The 18,202-nt window shown below is 37.9% G+C and overlaps 1 protein-coding gene across 8 annotated transcripts in view; it reads left to right on the top strand.

Moving 5' to 3' along the window:
- The window catches only part of MICU3 (mitochondrial calcium uptake 3), a 149,468-nt gene extending 131,792 nt beyond the window's left edge, over positions 1 to 17,676 (top strand). For 4 of the 8 annotated variants that reach the window (XM_073341941.2, XM_073341937.2, XM_073341940.2 and 1 more), the window contains 2 exons: positions 866 to 1,023; positions 15,259 to 17,676. In XM_073341941.2, coding sequence (XP_073198042.1) covers positions 866 to 1,023; positions 15,259 to 15,369 — 269 coding nt within the window. In that variant the 3' untranslated portion in view covers positions 15,370 to 17,676. Of the gene's footprint in view, positions 1 to 865; positions 1,024 to 8,504; positions 8,580 to 15,258 lie in introns of those variants that run through there. The other 4 variants (XM_073341939.1, XM_073341942.1, XM_073341938.2 and 1 more) reach the window with 1 other exon arrangement.
- The last annotated feature ends 526 nt before the right edge of the window (positions 17,677 to 18,202 follow it).

Genomic DNA, 18,202 nt, shown 5'->3' with positions numbered 1-18,202 from the left:
GCCTTAACTGACAAACAGTTTCCACATGTGTCTCAGTTCCTTCTCATAGTGCCTATGGGATACAGTTTTCCATGTTTGGCTTCTGCCCAAAGATATGGGGAGGGGGGTGCGCGCAATGGCTCATAAAAAGCCCTTAGTGAGGGGGTGCATGTTTCATAAACTTGAACAGTTGATTGGATCATAAAGTTATAAGCAACTGAAAAATTGCTTCTAAATATACTCAGAAGTATCTGCTTCTGATCAGGCTCAATCTTTCATCTCCAAACTTGGGTACACCACCTAACATGTGTACCGATGGGGCTTTTGTCTTTGGACAGTGGATCAAAGAAAGAACTTGGAGGGGAAGTGCCACCTAAATCTACGGTGCCTTATATATAATACAATAATATAGTGCATCAGATCTCTGTTATGATACACTTTCCAATTATGTGATTACACTCAATATAATATATTTTGTAAATTGCAATCTATGAACTAAATTCTCTGCTGGTGTAAATTAATGGATTTCAATTAATCTGCAGCAGTTTTCACCAATGAAGAATCTGAGACTATTTTTTTTTCCTATACAACTTTCGATAGTCAAGTATATATAAAATCATCTATAATCATGTAACTAAAGATAGTATGGCAGAGCTGAGAAATTCAACTGTAATTTGCATATATCCTTACTTTTGACTGCTTAAATGTGCAAACATAACTTAGCAATAACATCATTTTTGCATTTCATTACATATGGTTCACTAGGAAAGTTTATGCTGAAGAGGCTATATCACATCATGTAAGCTTTTATGATATATCCAGAAATTAAAACACCTAATATGACTTCTGTGTTTTACTTTTTTCTTTTGATGTATTGTTTACATAGATGAATTCAAGCGTGCTGTGTATGTAGCTACAGGCCTGAAGCTTTCAGCACATTTGGTGAACACAGTCTTCAAGATCTTTGATGTTGACAGAGATGACCAGCTGAGTTATAAAGAATTTATTGGCATTATGAAGGACAGATTGAATCGAGGGTTCAGGGTAAGAATGTTAATATTACCTTTATTTTAATTGACTCAGTATTGCCAAAGTAGTGAAAGTAGCCTGTGAACTAACAGCTAATTAAATCTTTATATTTTGAAAGACTTAGGAAACAGTCTGGAAGATGAATCTCTTCCTGATTTGTAGAAGTTTGTTGTTCTGGGAGAACCATAGATAGGGGATCAGGCTGTGCCTTTACAGTACAGGACCACCTCAGAAGTGCAGAGTGCTCTCCTGTACACGCTGCCGTTTCTCCTGGCTGGTGTGGAGTGGTGTAGGGATGGAGGTTTTAACGGGTACTGTGTTTGTGCCTGGACCATTGACAGGGGAGAAAGGAGGAAGGTGCCTTCCACCTCAGGCCTTGTGTATCTGTGCAAAGGCAGTTACTGACAATGGGTGTCTGCAACAGATACAGTTGATCAAGGTTTTAATTAGTGAAGTTAACTATTAGTGAAATCATGCTGAGCATGATTAGCTGCAAGTGTAGCCATGGACCAAACTATATTTCTATGTTCATCACCAGTTGTTAAGACTCTCTTTTCAGCAGCAGCTGTGGGGCTTGGAGTTTTTTGTTTGTTTTTGTATAAACAAGGTTATTGTGGCCCAAATCTCCTTTTTGATCATATAGGTCTGTATCGAGAAGATTTAAAGTCAACATTACAACACAGGAAGATTGGTAGAGAATAAGAAATCATTTGCTAAAAGCTGTTGAAGAAAATGAGCCTGTAAATTGACTTTAGAGCTTTGCCACGGGGCAAATCTGTAAAACTTACTGCTCTGTACTCTCTTCCCACTCCACCAGCAAAGGAAGAAAATTTTGGGAGTGTCAAAGTTTAAAGGAGAATTTTTAAATAACATTGGACAATTGGGACCTACACCTGAACATCATTGCATAGTGGTGTTTATGTGATTGCATAGCTATTTTGCTAGACTTATGAGTTGATTTGGGATTTAGAAATAACTTTAGAATTTATTTTTAAATGGAGCAGTTAGAAAAATTAATGCATCATTTTATGACCATATGAAGTCACACATTTTTCTTACTGTTTTTATACAGCAATATCACAAATTATTTATTTAAATTTAGTTTTAAAATGTAATATGCTCTTTTCAAACTGACAATATAACCATTTAGATACAAGCTTTAAACTCATATATAAAGAGAGTACAGTACTTGTTAAATTGAAATTTGGTTTTGTTTTTTCATACTATTTTAGCCACTGTATTACTCACTTTTAAAGTAGAATAGATTTCTAAATTGACTAATTAATGTTAGGTCTTGTGTAGAAGGTGATGTTGAATCTCGTAGGTGACTTGGCTTTCTTTGTTGTATTTTGCCCCATGAAGAAAACATGTTGATGACATTCCTTCAGAAGCGGTGACACATATGTATTTCCTGCTGATGCTCAAACCATAATTTTTTTTCCTGATAGTGTGGAAGTGTAGTTGTTTTATAACCATTAGAAGATGTTTAACTGCATGATTAACTATGTTAACTAATTGTAAATGTGTCGTATATGTTAACTTAAGCAGTGCATAGAGTAGTTACTAAATAATTATTGTGAATATGGAGTATATGTATGCTTCTTTTTAACATTATTAAAAAGCAGGACAGAAACCAAATATAAGCTTTAAAAGTCACCTTCATCAGACACTATTTTGCTTTCCATATACCATGCTTTCCTTATAGGCAACTTGAAAAGCTCTTGGTTCACAAAATAGGCTAGATTGTGATATCTTTACTCAGGCTGAGTGGCACCTTACTCCACAAGTGATCCCATTGGTTTCAATAGAACTACTCTAGGAATCAGGTGCTACTCACTGTATGTAAGGGTATCAAAATTTGGTCCCATACTACACGGACAACAATGATATAGTCACTTTTATTTTTTCATTTTATTTATTTATTTTTCTTACAATGGTTATAACTACCCATTGCCTTGTCATATGATTCCTAAAAAATATATTATTTCCCCGGGAGAGTAACACTCCAGGACACACTCAGAAATAAACTTCATGGTACGATTATCTGTTTTTAGCAAGGTTTCAGAAATAATACAGAAAACATGTCAGCATCCACCATGGGTAAGTAATGGTGTCTGTTGTAAACCTCTTGCAAAACTCTCTCTTCTTTTTTTTAATAAAGTCTAATAAAACACAAACAAACATTACTGAGTTACAGAATGTAAAGGAAAAAGGGCATAGCATGTAGTGCCTTACTGCTTCTTAAGTGCCCAAATTGGCAGGAAGTATCTATGATCTTTCAAGCTGCAGAAGGTTGCAGATATCACCTCTGTAGCCAGGATAATTTCTTTCCAACTAATTTGACCTTGTGGAATTATACAGTATTTATTATTGGCAAAGCAAGTACAGTGTAACTCTTTAACTATGATTATAGTCACATTTATAGTGTGCTGAAACAGTCGTCTCATGCTAAACTGAAATTAACATATAAGTAACAAAGCTAAGAGATGGTAGGAGGGAAAACAGCACAATTAAGATAATAGATTTCAAGAAGTCAGACTTTAGCAAACTCAGGGAGTTGATAGGTAAGACCATGGGAAGCAAGTCTAAGGGGAAAAACAGTTCAAGAGAGCTGGCAGATTTTCAAAGAGACATTATTAAGAGCACAAGAGCAAACTATCCCACTGCGTAGGAAAGATAGAAAGTATGGCAAGAGACCACCCTGGCTTAACCAGGACATCCTCAATGCTCTGAAACTCAAGAGTCCTACAAAAAGTGGAAACTAAATCAAATTACAAAGGATGAATATAAACAAACAACGCAAGCAAGTGGTGACAAAATTAGAAAGGTCAAGGCACAAAATGAGTTTAAATTAGCTAGAGACATAAAGGGTAACAAGAAAACATTCTACAAATACATTAGAAGCAAGAGGAAGACCAAGGATAGGGTAGGTCTGTTCATTCAATGTGTGTGGGGGGGGGGGACAATAACAGAAAATATGGAACTGGTAGAAGTGCTAAATGACTTTCATGTTTCAATTTTCACCAAAAAGTTTAGTAGCAATTGGACATCTAACTTAATGAATGCCCGTGAAAATTAAGCAAGATCAGAGGCTAACATAGGGAAAGAACAAGTTAAAAATTACTAGACAAGTTAGATGTCTTCAAGTCACCAGAGCCTGATGAAATATATTCTAGAATACTCAAGAAGCTGACTAAGGAGATAGCTGAGTCATTAGCAATTATCTTTGAAAAGTCATGGAATATAGGACAGATTCCAGAGGATGGGAAAAGGGCAAACATAGTGCCCATCTATAAAAAGGAAATAAGGACAACCCGAGGAATTACAGACCAATCCGTACCCAGAAAGATAAAGGAGCAAATAATTAAGCAATCAATTTGAAGAAACCTAGAAGATGGAACCTAGTCAGCATGGATTTGTCAAGAACAAGTCATGTCAAACCAACCTAATAGCTTTCTTTGAGAGGCTAACAAGGCGTGTGGATGGGGGGAAGCAGTAGGTGTGGTATATCTTGACTTTAGTAAGGCTTTTGATACTGTCTTGTTTGATCGTCTCATAAACTAGGGAAATACAACCTAGATGGAGCTACTATAAGGTGGGTGCATAACTGGTTGGAAAACCATTCCCAAAGAGTCGTTATCAGTGGCTCAGTCAAGCTGGAAGAGCATATCAAGTGGGATCCCGTAGGGATCAGTTCTGGGTCTGGTTCTGTTCAATATCTTCATCAGTGATTTTGATAATGGCATAGACAGTACACTTATAAAGTTTGCAGACGATACCAAGCTGGGAGGGGTTGCTAGTGCTTTGGAGGATAGGATTAAAATTCAAAATGATCTGGACAAACTGGATAAATGGTAGGGTGAAATTCAATAAGGACAAGTGCAATGTACTCCAATTAGGAATGAACAATCAGTTACACACATACAAAATAGGAAACAACTGCCTAGGAAGGAGTACTGCAGAAAAGGATCTGGGGTCATAGTGGATCACAATCTAAATATGAGTCAACAGTGTAACACTGTTGCAGAAAAAAGCGAGTATCATTCTGCATTAGCAGGAGTGTTGTAAGCAAAACACAAGAAGTAATTCTTCCGCTCTATTCCACTCTGATTAGGCCTCAACTGATTATTATGTCAAGTTCTGGGGGCTACATTTCAGGAAAGATGTGGACAAATTGGGGAAAGTCCAGAGAAGAGCAACAAAAATTATTAAAAGTCTAGAAAACATGATCTGTGAGGGAAGATTGAAAAAATTGGGTTTGTTTAGTTTGAAGAAGGGAAGACTGAGGGGGAACATGATAACAGTTTTCAAGTATGTAAAATGTTGTTACCAGGAGGAGGGAGAAAAATTGTTCTCCTTAATATCTGAGGCTAGGGCAAGAAGCAATGGACTTAAAATGCAGCAAGGTAGGTTTAAATTGAACATTAGGAAAAACTGCCTAACTTTCAGGGTGTTCAAGCACAGGAATAAATTGCCTAGGGACATTGTGAAATCTCCATCATTGTACATTTTGAAGACCAGATTAAACAAACACCTGTCAGGGATGGTCTAGGTAATGCTTAATCCTGCCTTGAGTTCTGGGGACTGGACTAGAAGACCTCTCGATTCTAGAAGACCTTCCAGTCCTAAGATTCAATGAAGTGGTTTCTTAATAAATATAATGATGTGTTAAGTCCATAGCAAGTTTTGCAAATTCCATTTGCTAAGAACATAATATAAGAAAGGACATACTGGGTGAGACTAATAGCCCTCTAGCCCAGTATCCTCTCTTCTGACAGTGGCCGGAACTAGATGCTCCAAAGTAAATGAACAGTACAGGGCAATTATCAAGTGATCCATCTGCTGTCATCCCCAGACCATGGGGTTGCATCCATGAACAGCTTGGCTAAGAGCCACTGATGGACCTATCCTCCATGAACATATGTAATTCTTTTTTTAATCCAGTTATACTTCTGTCTTTCATATAAGCGCCTGGCAATGAGTTTGACAGTTTGACTGTGCATTGTGTGAACAAGTACTTCCTTTTGTTTGTTTTAAACCTGCCTATTCATTTCATTGGGTGACCTCCCTTGGTTCTTGTGTTATGTGAAGGGGTAAATAACACTTCCCTATTCACTTTCTCCATGCCATTCATGATTTTATAGACCTCTAAGATATTCCCCCTTAGTCATCTCTTTTCTAAACTGAACGGTCCCAGTCTTTTTTATCCCTCCTCATATGGAAGTTGTTCCATACCCCTAATCATTTTAGTTGCCCTTTTCATAGACTTTAAGACTTTAAGGGACCATTATGATCATCTAGTCTGACCTCCTGCACAACGCCGGCCACAGAATCTCACCCACCCACTGCTGTAACAAACCTCTGACCTACGTCTGAGCTATTGAAGTCCTCAACTCATGGTTTCAAGACTTCAAGGTGCAGAGAATCCTGCAGCAAGTGACCTGTGCCCCATGCTGCAGAGGAAGGCAAACCCTCCCCCCACCCCTCCCAGGGCCTCTGCCAATCTGCCCTGGAGGAAAATTCCTTCCCGACCCCAAATATGGTGATCAGCTAAACCCTGAGCATGTGGGCAAGACTCACCAGCCAGACACCCAGGAAAGAATTCTCTGTAGTAACTCAGATCCCACCCTATCTAGTGTCCCATCACAGGGCATTGGGCATATTTACCTCTAATAGTCAAAGATCCCATCATACCATCCCCTCCATAAATTTCTCCCTACTTTTTCCAATACACCTTTTTTGAGATGGGCTAACCAGAACTGCAGCCAGAATTCAAGGTGTGGGCATACATGGATTTATATAGTGGCATTACGATATTTTCTATCATATTGTGGATCCCTTTCCTAATGGTTACTAACATTCTGTTTGTTAGCTTTTATGGATAAAAGAAGACTAATAGCTTCTGCTGATACAATATTTTATATCTGCAGAGAAGTATTTGGCTGGTCAAACTTAATGAAGATCAAATTTCAATTTATAAAGTCCAGATGCAGTGTTTTAATATTTTAATGTGAAATACCATACATCCATACACCCTCATAAGTCGCATCAGTCTTTGTTATTAGTTAAAAATATCTAGTAAGAAAAAGTAATAGAAACTAAATAACAGCAGGCATCTGTTTGGAGTGTGGCTTTTCTAGATGGCATTTCTTTTTTGTCTAATGTAAATAATACAATTATTATTGCAATTATAGATGATTCCCTACAATCAGAGACCCTCCTGTATGCTAGCTTCTCATATTAGTTATAAAACCCTGCAGTTTTTACTGTAGTTTTTCATAATGGCCAAGTAAGCTTCAATTTGCTACATTTTAGAGACCCTGCAATTGTACCTTTTGAATTGACATGTCATGTGACTGTTTTGACATAGTAATGATGATTAATAAAAGTAAAAAATCCTCTTAACTTTGAGTGCTGCCTTGAAAGGAAAAATAATATTCTGTTCTTTTGATTAGTTGTTAGAGCAATGTTTCCTAATAATTGAGATTGTTTAAAAATTCTGTTTTATTGGGGATGTTTTGCCTCAAAGAAGCTTATGGTTATTACAATTAATAGTAAGTATTTTAGCACAAAGTGTTCTGTGGCCACATTAAGCCTGAATAAAGCAAATGCACTTAATAAAGCATGAGGCTAAGTGAAACTGGAATTCTAAAAAGATTCTGCCAGGACTGTAGGTTTTGCTCTATAAAAGGGATCGTTCACTTGAATGTCAGTTAAAGGACAGAAAGTTATGGGGTTGGAGAGAGGACCAGATACTAATCTTTATACAAAATTAACAAGTATACACAGTCATTTTCTCTTCCATTGTCTTACACTGTCTACTTGTCTAACTGGGTTACTTAACACTATAAATTAGATGTCTATAACAATTAAAACATTATGAAAACTAAATTTCCAGTACCTGCCTTCATAAATGGAATATTTAAGAAACTAGCATAGACCTAAAACAGTTGACTGTCTAATAGGTTTTATATTATATAAAAGAATTTATATCTCTTTTTCAAGTATGGGACTTGACATTAAAAGAAAACTGTTATAACCTGAGAGAGAGGGTTTAATTTGAAAACCGTTTTTGAGATAATCTGATGTATTTAACTGCCACCCAGTGGTCAGTCAGAATATTGCCATAGGTTTTTTGTTAAAAGCTTGTACAAATATTATATAGTAGGAAGGCATAACAATGAAAACTGTTTTCCTTGTTTTTTGTTTGATTGAAGATAATGATTTTCATATATTTTATTTTTAAAACTGTAATGCTAAACCATTTCCCTCTCCTTTATAAATTTTATCTTCAATTACAATTCATTTGAAATATAAAGACTGAATGATAAAAAAAGTTTTACCTATAATTGACTATTTACTCTGACTAACTTCTAGCTATTTGTCGTTTAATCCCCATTCTTTTGTATTTTCATGCCACTGTTGTCTTATGCTTACCTCTGGCTGCCTTCACATGTTGTCTGCATATGCACACTTCTCCATCTTCTGCTCCACAGGGATACAAAACTGTACAGAGGTATACCACTTTCAAAGCCTGCGTGAAGAAGGAACTCTATAGCCGATAAGTTACGGTATGTGTTAGCTGCTTAGTCTTTCTAAGTGTGCCAGCATGCTGATGGGAATGGCTGCATGTTAAACTGCCACTGTTCTGTTTTGCCATTACAGAATTAAGGAATAGATTATCAGAATGTGATCATCATAGTATTTTACAAGGTCATATAATTCTATTTCAGGCTGTCATTGTTTTGTTGGCTTATTGCTTTGTTTGTACTGTATTCAAGAAAACGCTTCTTCTCCCTCTCCCACAGCACAGATTTTGTGAGTTTCTGTTGGTATTTTCTGTCTGTTCTGTAACTAGTTTTATTCATGCTTCAGATAACTCTGTATGATATATATGGTACTAAAGACATCTATAGTAAAGGTAGATTTTCCCTTCTCCCACTGAGAAATGGTTATTTAATTTAATTCCACTTTAGTTTGAAAGTGTACATATTTTTAATAGCTTGGTGTATTTCTAACATTGCTGCTTGAACTATCTTTCCATTGAAAGTGTGTGTTCATGCTTTTTTGTGATTTAAGGTCATAAATGCCATTTTTTTTTCCTTTCTGTACATAATAGACTCATAGATATTAAGGTCAGAAGGGACCATTATGATCATCTAGTCTGACCTCCTGCACAATGCAGGCCACAGAATCTCACCCACCCACTCCTGCAATAAACCTCTCACCTATGTGTGAGCTATTAAAGTCCTCAAATCATGGTTTAAAGACTTCAAGGTTCAGAGAATCCTCCAGCAAGTGACCCGTGCTACAGAGGAAGGTGAAATAATAATTGTATAGTAGCTACTCATGGGGCATTAACAACTAGTTTAGGTCCCAAACATAGTTTCATGGGGGGGAAAGGGGCCTGTTAGAATCTGGCCCTACACACCACTGTACGATCACTAGTCTGTTGCAAGTGGAAACAATTGCTAGGTCCCATGTGCTTCCAAACCAACTGGGTCTGGCTAGAGTGTAGTAACTGTTTTAGCTCTGGAACCGTAGGCCAGACTCGGACCACCTGTCTTATGTCCTTCCTTGGAACATGAGATGCTGCCATCCAGCTGCCATAGACTCTGAAATCAGAGTCTGAGGCCTCCCAAACAGCCCACTCTCCATCCACAGTCATTTACACACACTGCTGTAGAGCTCCACCTAGGCTCTTAGCTTCTAGTTTAACCCACTTGGGAACAACATAGCAGGAAAGCAAGGAACACATGCTTAGCAATAGAATTTCTTAAGCATAATTACTTTACACTTAAAGCACTTAAGAGTTACAGATCTTTGAAAACCACAAAACCCCTTGAGAAGCACCCTCCCTTAGGCTGATCTACCCTTCCTGTGAGTCTGAGGTTTGTCAGTGTTTCAGGCTGCACAGAGTTCCTCCTCTCCTTTCTCCTTCAAGTTGTTTTTACTTGTGGCCATTATCATTCCCTGCACAGAGCAGAATGAGGCCACTGTCTGTTAGCCATTTACTCAGACTGAGAAGCTACATGCCCACCAGTCATGCTTCCCCCTTTTCCCCTTCAGGACCTTGTGTAGAAAGCCCATTGTTGCAAACAAAGTTGTTGGCCCCTGATTGGGATTTTAGTGGCTCTTAAGGGGAACATCTATATAGCAGTTTGTCATTCCCCGCTTGGGTAGATGTACATGCTCTAGCTCTGCTTGAACTAGTGCCTAAAAACAGCAGTGTGGGCATGGGCAGCCGCTCAGGCTAGCTGCCTGCGTATGTGCCCAGGGACTCAGGTGGGATTGTACTCGGGCAGCTAGTCTGAGCCAACACCCGTGTAGCTGCAGCTATGCTGCTAATTTTAGTATGCTAGCTCAAGCAGAGCTAGTGCGTGCAGGTCTACCTGAGCTGAGAATTATACCTCCCAACTGCTGTGTAGATGTACCCTTAGTGTTAGTCCATCAGCAAGGTATCCAACACCTTTGCTGGACAGAGCCGCTCTCAGGAGTGTAGTACAATAGGTTATCTTTGGGTATGTGCAGGCTTGTGCTGTCTGTATCCAAAATTTCCACACACACACACAAGATAGAGCTCAAAATTTGACTCAGACATATCCCACACTGTCACATATGAAACTTAGAATCAGTAGGACTTTATTTCCAAAAAAGAAAACTACATTTTGGTTACACTTTGTAGTTTAAAAATCCTATGTGTGGGTCCAACCCAAATACTGCAGTATTGTGTTAGTGCCTCAGAACTGGAAAGTAACTCATTCTAAACAGGCAAAACTCTAGTTTCTCTGCACAAGTGAAGTGACAGGTGAAGTGGTAAAAACAAAGTGATTTTTAAAATTCTTTCAATTTAATAATCTAACTGGTTAGTCACACAGGGTAAGAATTATTTTAGATTAATTTTATCTTCACATCACCTCTAAGGCTCACTATTTTGATTCCCAGTTTGGTAACCTGAGCATTATCTTTCTTTCCTTTGTTCCTACCTTGTTCAATCTCTCGTTAACTAAAACCCCAATCCTGCAGTTTCTTCCAGGAGTACTTTGTTTTCTCTTCCCCAATAGTCCTTATGCATCCTCCTTTTCCTGTACTGTTATATGCCTTGACATACCTTTGTTTGTCTCTTTATACTTTAGACTGTAACTTCAGGGCAGGTATCAGGTCTTAAATAGATTGGTAAAGTGCTGTACATTTACTGTGCCTTTTTAGTGAGTTTCAATAGTAAGTATTTACCAAATTGGAACAAAATGTTATCACTCAGAAGAACTCCAAAACATTAATATTAAACCTAGTAAAATTCTGTTGATATGAGAGGCTTTGTGCTTTAAGCATCAAGTATAAGTGCCCATACTCCCTGAAACCAGAGTTTTAAATCCAAGCAGAGTTAATTCATCCTTCTGACATAGTACACTGCATGGTATTCAGTTTATCTATGTGTAGACTCTTTCAGGTGAGACTGAAAAACTGAAGTCCTGTCTGATGTACCTGGACATTCTCTTGGGGCTTCTTGCAAGAGTTGGTCTTTTAACCTTCTTTGCTGAAGCTAAAACTCCCCCTTCCCTTAATGTGCACCAATTGGTTAATGCCCTCGACCCTAGTGGCAGTTGCATTTCAGTAGTGATGTATGAAACATACCATATGTACTTTGTGAGGTAATTTTAGTTCCTTTTGGATAAAAGATGTTACATTCATTTATAATACTAATCCATGTTATGAAGATTGTTGAGCTGAAATTGAAGCAAGCTTTGGCCAACTTTATTAATTAAAAACATAAGTGATGTGATTTTGAGCCTGCTGCTCTGAGAGTTGTCTTGGGGACAATAGAACCTGCACTATTCACACTATACGTATTATTGAATGAAAGTGAGTTTATATACCCTTTTAAAAAGTCATTGCAAAACTAAACTACAGAATAATTGAAAAGAGAATAAAGGCAGAGCCATTAACCAGTGTGAAACTGAACATTTATTTCAGAAAATTAATTAATTTAAACACCATCCTCATGTACAAAGAAACACATAGTATGTCTGCAATATAAAAATCTGCCATATAGATCACCCAAGGTTAGATGCAATATGATAACTCTCAATTTTACTGTTGTTCCAAATATAAACGTAAAGACTTTAGTCTATACTTTGATATGATTTGTATGGTAAACTTAGATCAGTAATAAAAGATATTTAAATATTTGGCATGCTTATCACTGATTATACCACACTTGGAATCTGTACCCAAAAAGAAACAGAAGCACATTCTGCTATGTGTTACATATCTCTAAACTGCACTAATGACATTTGCTTCACAGCATGAAGCATGCTACCCTTATAATAAATAATGAAATCTGTCTTTGGGGAACAAGATCCAAACTTCGCCTGGTTCAAACAGTTAACAATAGTCTTGCAGATTTTGTCTCTCTTTCTCTGTGGCTGTCCCTGCAAGGCATAGCACGTGAATTAGCATCAGTAGGAGTTCATTTGGTTGAAGAGGAAAGGGGACAAGAAACTGTTAAGAAAAGACAATGGAAGACTGATATTATAAGTGTGAATTCTAAAAGCTAATTTATGTTTTCTTATTCAGTTTCTTATCTAATATAAATGTTTTATACAAACAAGATTTAGATTTGTCATGTGGTAAAGGTTTTAAAAACCTTTAATTTCTATGCATTCCCAATGTACAATTCTCGTAATAAAAGGCTATCTTTTTATACACTTAAACTCGACCATCATAACAAGCAATATTAGGAAAACCAGATAATTGTCTCGGAAACATTGTTGCTAGGTCTTTTCTCTGAGGCAGGCAAACTGAAAGGTGAGCAATGACTTCTCTTTACTGATTGTGCAGAAAACTGGGATTACAAATCCAGTTTTAGTGTTGTGTGAACAATAGTCTTGTAAAGTAGATGGATTATATTGGATAAAAAGATTGAATATAGTAATGACACAGTTTATTTGGTTTATTGTTTAATTCTCTCAACTATTTTTCACTCATAATTTTAGAGAAAATTTTAGATCATATTGGATTCATAACTGAAGAAAGTCTAGTTTTAAGCTCTGCAAGGAAGAATCTTACACTGCAAAATGTGCTGTACTTCAGTCAGTGTTTGTTACACTGGGGTATTTGTTATTTGACTGCTGACTATGGACTGTGTTCCCAGCCACGTAAGAGGAAGCTAGCATCTCCCATTTCTTCTAGAAAGCATATTGACATTACGCCTCTCAACACAAGTATCAGCTGCCAGAGCCTTTCCCTGCTGCCAGAGTCTTTCCCACAGCTTGCTTTTCACTGGGAAGTGTAACTACATATCCCTGACATGCTGCCGCCAGTGGTGTGCAGTGGCAGCAGCGGCTTATTTGTGATGGTAGCTACATTTACTTCAGATCAGATTTGGAAAGGCCATGTTAAGAACCTTCAGAGTGCACGTATGAAGCTTTTCCTCATCTAAATGTGCTGGATTGCAGGCCATCAAACTAGATAAGGTAATTTTTCATCTTGGAAGTTCTCAATTGAGGGCCTTTAAAAATACAATACGAGACCCATTTTTCTTTTCATACATTTTACAAAGGGGAAAATTGGGTTGTGCATCTAAATACATAGAGTGAGTATATTAAATAGTCTAAAAAAAAACAAGACAATACACTCACTTAGAAAAGGGTGAAAACATTGGAGAGTGTGATTTTTAGAGGCAAAAATTCTCCTAATTTGATATACTGAGACTAACTACAGCAGTGCCGGCACATTAGAAATACATAGATAAATGGCTAGAGTAGCTTGGTTTATAAGTGTATTTTAAAAATATTGAATTTATGCCCAGGAACAATTGATGAATTTATCTTACAAATTTAAAAGTAAAGATAAATCTATGGTTACCTTGCCCCTCTAGTACCTGATCTTTTGTTTATCGTTAATGTATGTAAGTAAATTACACAAGATGCATGTGACCAGGGAACTAAGTAACAGACTCAGTGATGTGTCAGAGGTCACACAGGAAGTCTTGCAGAACAGGGAATTGAACCCTAGGCTTCTGGGTCCCATGTTAGAGCCCTAACCACTAGACCAGGGATCTCAAACTCCAATCACCAGGAGGGCCACATGAGGACTAGTACATTGGCCCGAGGGCCGCATCACTGACACACACACACCCCTCCGCTGCCCCCAGCCCTGCCCCCATTCCACTCCTTCCACGAGGCCCCGCCCCTGCCCCACCTCTTCCCACCCCTTCCCCACCCCCATTCCAACCCCTTCCCCAAATCCCTGCCCCAGCCCCGCCTCTTCTCCTCCTCCTCCTCTGAGCACGCGACTCCCCACTCCTCCCCCTTCCTTCCCCCTGGAAAGCACTAAGCACCACCAAACAGCTGTTTGGCAGCGGGAAGTGCCTGGAGGTAGGCAGAGGAGCGGGGATGCGGAGCACTGGGAGGAGGGGGTGCAGGGGGCGGGGAGCTTGGCGGCCCGCAGGAAATAACTCCAGGGAGGCACAGGGAGCTTGGCGGGCCGCAGGAAATAACCCCGCAGGCTGTGCATTTGAGACCCCTGCACTAGACCATCCTTGCTCCCTATTCAGCCTACTCTCTTCTGGGTATTTGTCAATGTCTCAGAACTGCAGTACCATTCAGCAGAATAGTACTTTTTTATTGGATGCTCCAGGATTGAAATAACAGAAATCTCATCGTTCAGAATTGACATAACAGTGCAAGAAAGTTTGTGTATTATCTGCCTTCATTTTATACTTGGCTATAGCCATTGCCATGAGTCTTCTACAAGCACCAAGATATTTTGGTATTTTTATTTTATTGTGTAAAAATGTGAACCTTTTGATACAGCTATGAAAATGAAGAAATTATCTTAAAAGCAGGAGACTTCTGAACAAAAGGATATGTTTTCATTTAGCTACCAATATAGACTAAGTTACTGGGTGAATACTAACCATGTGCTTGTGATGGAGGTGCAGTTCTGGAAACTGCTTACTTACCTTCAGACAGATCCACAACCATGCTCATGTGCAAGGATCTGCATATCAGACCTGAAAAAGAGCTCTGTGTAAGCTCGAAAGCTTGTTTCTCTCAACAGAAGTTTGTCCAATAAAAGATATTACTTCGCCTGTCTTCTCTCCCTAATCTGAGGATTTAGCACTTCCTGGTTGTAGTAATGAAAAATTTACCTAGTTTGTATGAACACCTGTAAAATATAATCTAGTGGCAAGGAATTTAATGCACATTGTCTGTTTCTAATTCTATACTTGTTCATTTTTAACAGGAGACCCCAAAATATGGTTTGAAGGATTACTATGTTTGTGTGACGACTGTAACAAGCGAACATTTAAGAGAGCTCTGGAAGCAATTTCGGAGTCGAGATACGCTAGGATAAAAAACTGAAGGAAAGAAAAAACTTCAGCATTTGGTTGCTACTATTTTTCCTAGATATTGTGTGTGAAAAACGACATAACACAGGTAAACTATGTAGCTTTCACTTGCAGCACTATGCACTGAATCACCATTGGGTTTTTTCACTTGATTTGCTGATCTATTCATGGATTTTTTTCAACCACTTTTTCAGTATGTGTTTTGTTTTAAGGGTTGACTTACACTGTCATCTGGCCTATAAAAGTATATGTTAAAGAATGTGTATTTAAAGAAGTGTGTTGTTTATATTTATTTTGAGATGTGCCTTTCATTTAAAGAATTTTTTTTTTCATTCTGGTGAATGTGCCTTTTGGCAGTGGTGAAAAATTATTTCCATGTGGTGGGGATGTGAATTTGTTTTTAGAAAATGAATATTATATGAAATTTGTGTTAAAACAGGGATGAAAATGCACTTTGTAGCAGAACAGTTGCATAAGTGTGGAATGTACAGGTTGTAAGTACTCATGAGTCAACAAAACTGTCATTTAAAAACAACTATAAGTCGCAGTTGTGATATAGGATAATGTGAATTATTGATTGCTGTTAATTAAGAGGTACTGATGTCCAACAGCTGTAAGTCTTACTGTTATAATCTTACTGATTCAGTTTAATAAAATTTCCTGATTTTAAGATGTCTAATTGTGTACAATATAATGAAAATAAAATGGCAAAGTATTAGCTAATATTTGTATCATGTTAGGTAATACAATGCTACTTAATATATAGCATTGTGTTTCTGTAACTTTTTTGCCAGAGTACGGATTTCAGCTTAATTATGTATTACTTGTAATAATGCACTTTTCATAAAATTTGGGCATGGTATGGGGCAGAAATTAATCCTATCCAGTTCTGCTAGACTGGCATGCAGTACTGAAAAAATATTGCCCCCGGGGTGTGGCTTTAAAAAAATTAAAAGGAATGCATGCAATAGCACAGAGCTACAGCCAGTTACAAAATGTTACAATGGAAAATGTAAACACCATGAGACTTTGGAATTCTACCTGAATCAAATTCTAGAATTAAATAATAAGTTTTAATACAGCTATGGGTTATGCAAGCAATCTGTAGCCTCCCTGGCCTCATGTCTGTAGATTTCTATGTTGTGAAGAATGATTTTGTTGTTGTTTTGTTGTTGTTGAATTAGGCCCTAAAAAGTCATGATTAATGGAGCACAATTCTGCTTGTTTTTACATATCCACAGTCTTTTTTGTTTGGCTGGGGGGGCAGGTTTGCCTCAATGTAGCAATTGCATTTAAAAGTTTTGCACTGCTTTTACAAGGGGCTACAAGGCTGATAGCATAAAGTAAATAAAACCCTAATACTAACTCACTTTAACACACACGATTTTAATGTAACTCTTAGGAAAATTTATTGAATATGAAATTAATCAGTATTGACATAAAAGCAATCTGTGCATGAAAACGGATTATCTAATATTAATCTATTTACATTGTTATCAGTTGTAAAAAAAAAGGTTTGGTTTAGTGGTGCAATTCAGTCCTAAATCAGCTATTAGGCACAACATACTGTTTTTAATCTTTCATTGTTATCACAAACACAACAAAGAGTTTTATTCTTTCATCATGTAGAATGTGGCTGTCTGTCACTCAAAGACCATATAGTATTTTTAAATGCATGAATAGAAAAGAATATGTTTTCTTCTATGTTAATAAGATTAAGTTTCAGGACTAATCAATTTACAAAGGTTTTATTCATTTTTTAATTGACTTTAAAAAATTTTTTTTTAGAATTTCCACTTTCAGAAATATCAATGTTAGAATGTTTTCTTTTTACATGGCTTATCTGGCTTTAGGTAAAAATCATATAATAAGAAAATACTAGCTAGAAAAATGTCAGAAATATTCTACTGTAGACAGCATTTCCGTGACAAATACTCAGGCAGTCCCTACTGCACTCTCCTCTCACAGCTGACAACTAGAAAATCAAAGAGATTTGTACTAATGCTGATAGGCCCTGATGTTGTAATTAACAGTATGCAGTGGACTGCTTTTTCAATGTGCAATCAATTGCAGGACCAATCACAATGTATGTAAAATCTTGGTATCATTTTTCCAATTTGTATTTTTTTCTATATGGTGCCTAAGTACAGTAGACTGGCATAAAATAGAATATAGTACTGTCAGAGTAGTTTATAAGACTGTGCTTTCTGCTTTGTTTATTAGTACAATAACAATAAATTATGTAACAGTACACTAATATGAAAAAATATGCTTGTCATATTCTTGTTTATCTCAAAATAAACGCACTTGAAACAAACTAATTTCCTTTGTTGCAGTGCAGATGAATCAAATTATGGGCTAGCTTTAGGGGTGGGCAGACTAGGCGACTGCCCACGGTGCCATTCTAAGGGGGGGCGCCTCCAGAGCAGGGGTTCCTTTCCTCCCCCTGCTACTTGGCTCTGCTGCCATCTGCAGCCAGCTGCAGCTCCGGCCCCACACTTTGGAGCAGCCTCTGGCCAAGCTGTTCCCAGGGGTCTGTTGTGCAGAGCGGGGCAGTGGGAGGCTGATGTTGGGGTGTCCCCTTTCCCCTACCTGTGTACCCGGTCTCCTCTGAGCTGGGGTGAGGGTAGTCTGTACTGCTGCTTCTGAGTCAGGAGTGGGAGCTGCTGGCCGGGGCTGCTGTCTGAACAAGCCTTCAGACTAGTGAGTGCTGTGCTTAAAGTGACAGTGCGCTGTCTCTCACACTCCCCCAAGACACACACTTTGTCTCTCTGTCACTCCCCCAACACACACACTCTGTCTGTCTGACACTCTCTCTCTGTCTCTCACACATGCGCA

This window comes from Lepidochelys kempii, chromosome 4 (assembly GCF_965140285.1).
Source record: "Lepidochelys kempii isolate rLepKem1 chromosome 4, rLepKem1.hap1, whole genome shotgun sequence".
Taxonomy (NCBI): domain Eukaryota; kingdom Metazoa; phylum Chordata; order Testudines; family Cheloniidae; genus Lepidochelys; species Lepidochelys kempii.
This window is presented reverse-complemented; position numbering and strand designations above follow the sequence as displayed.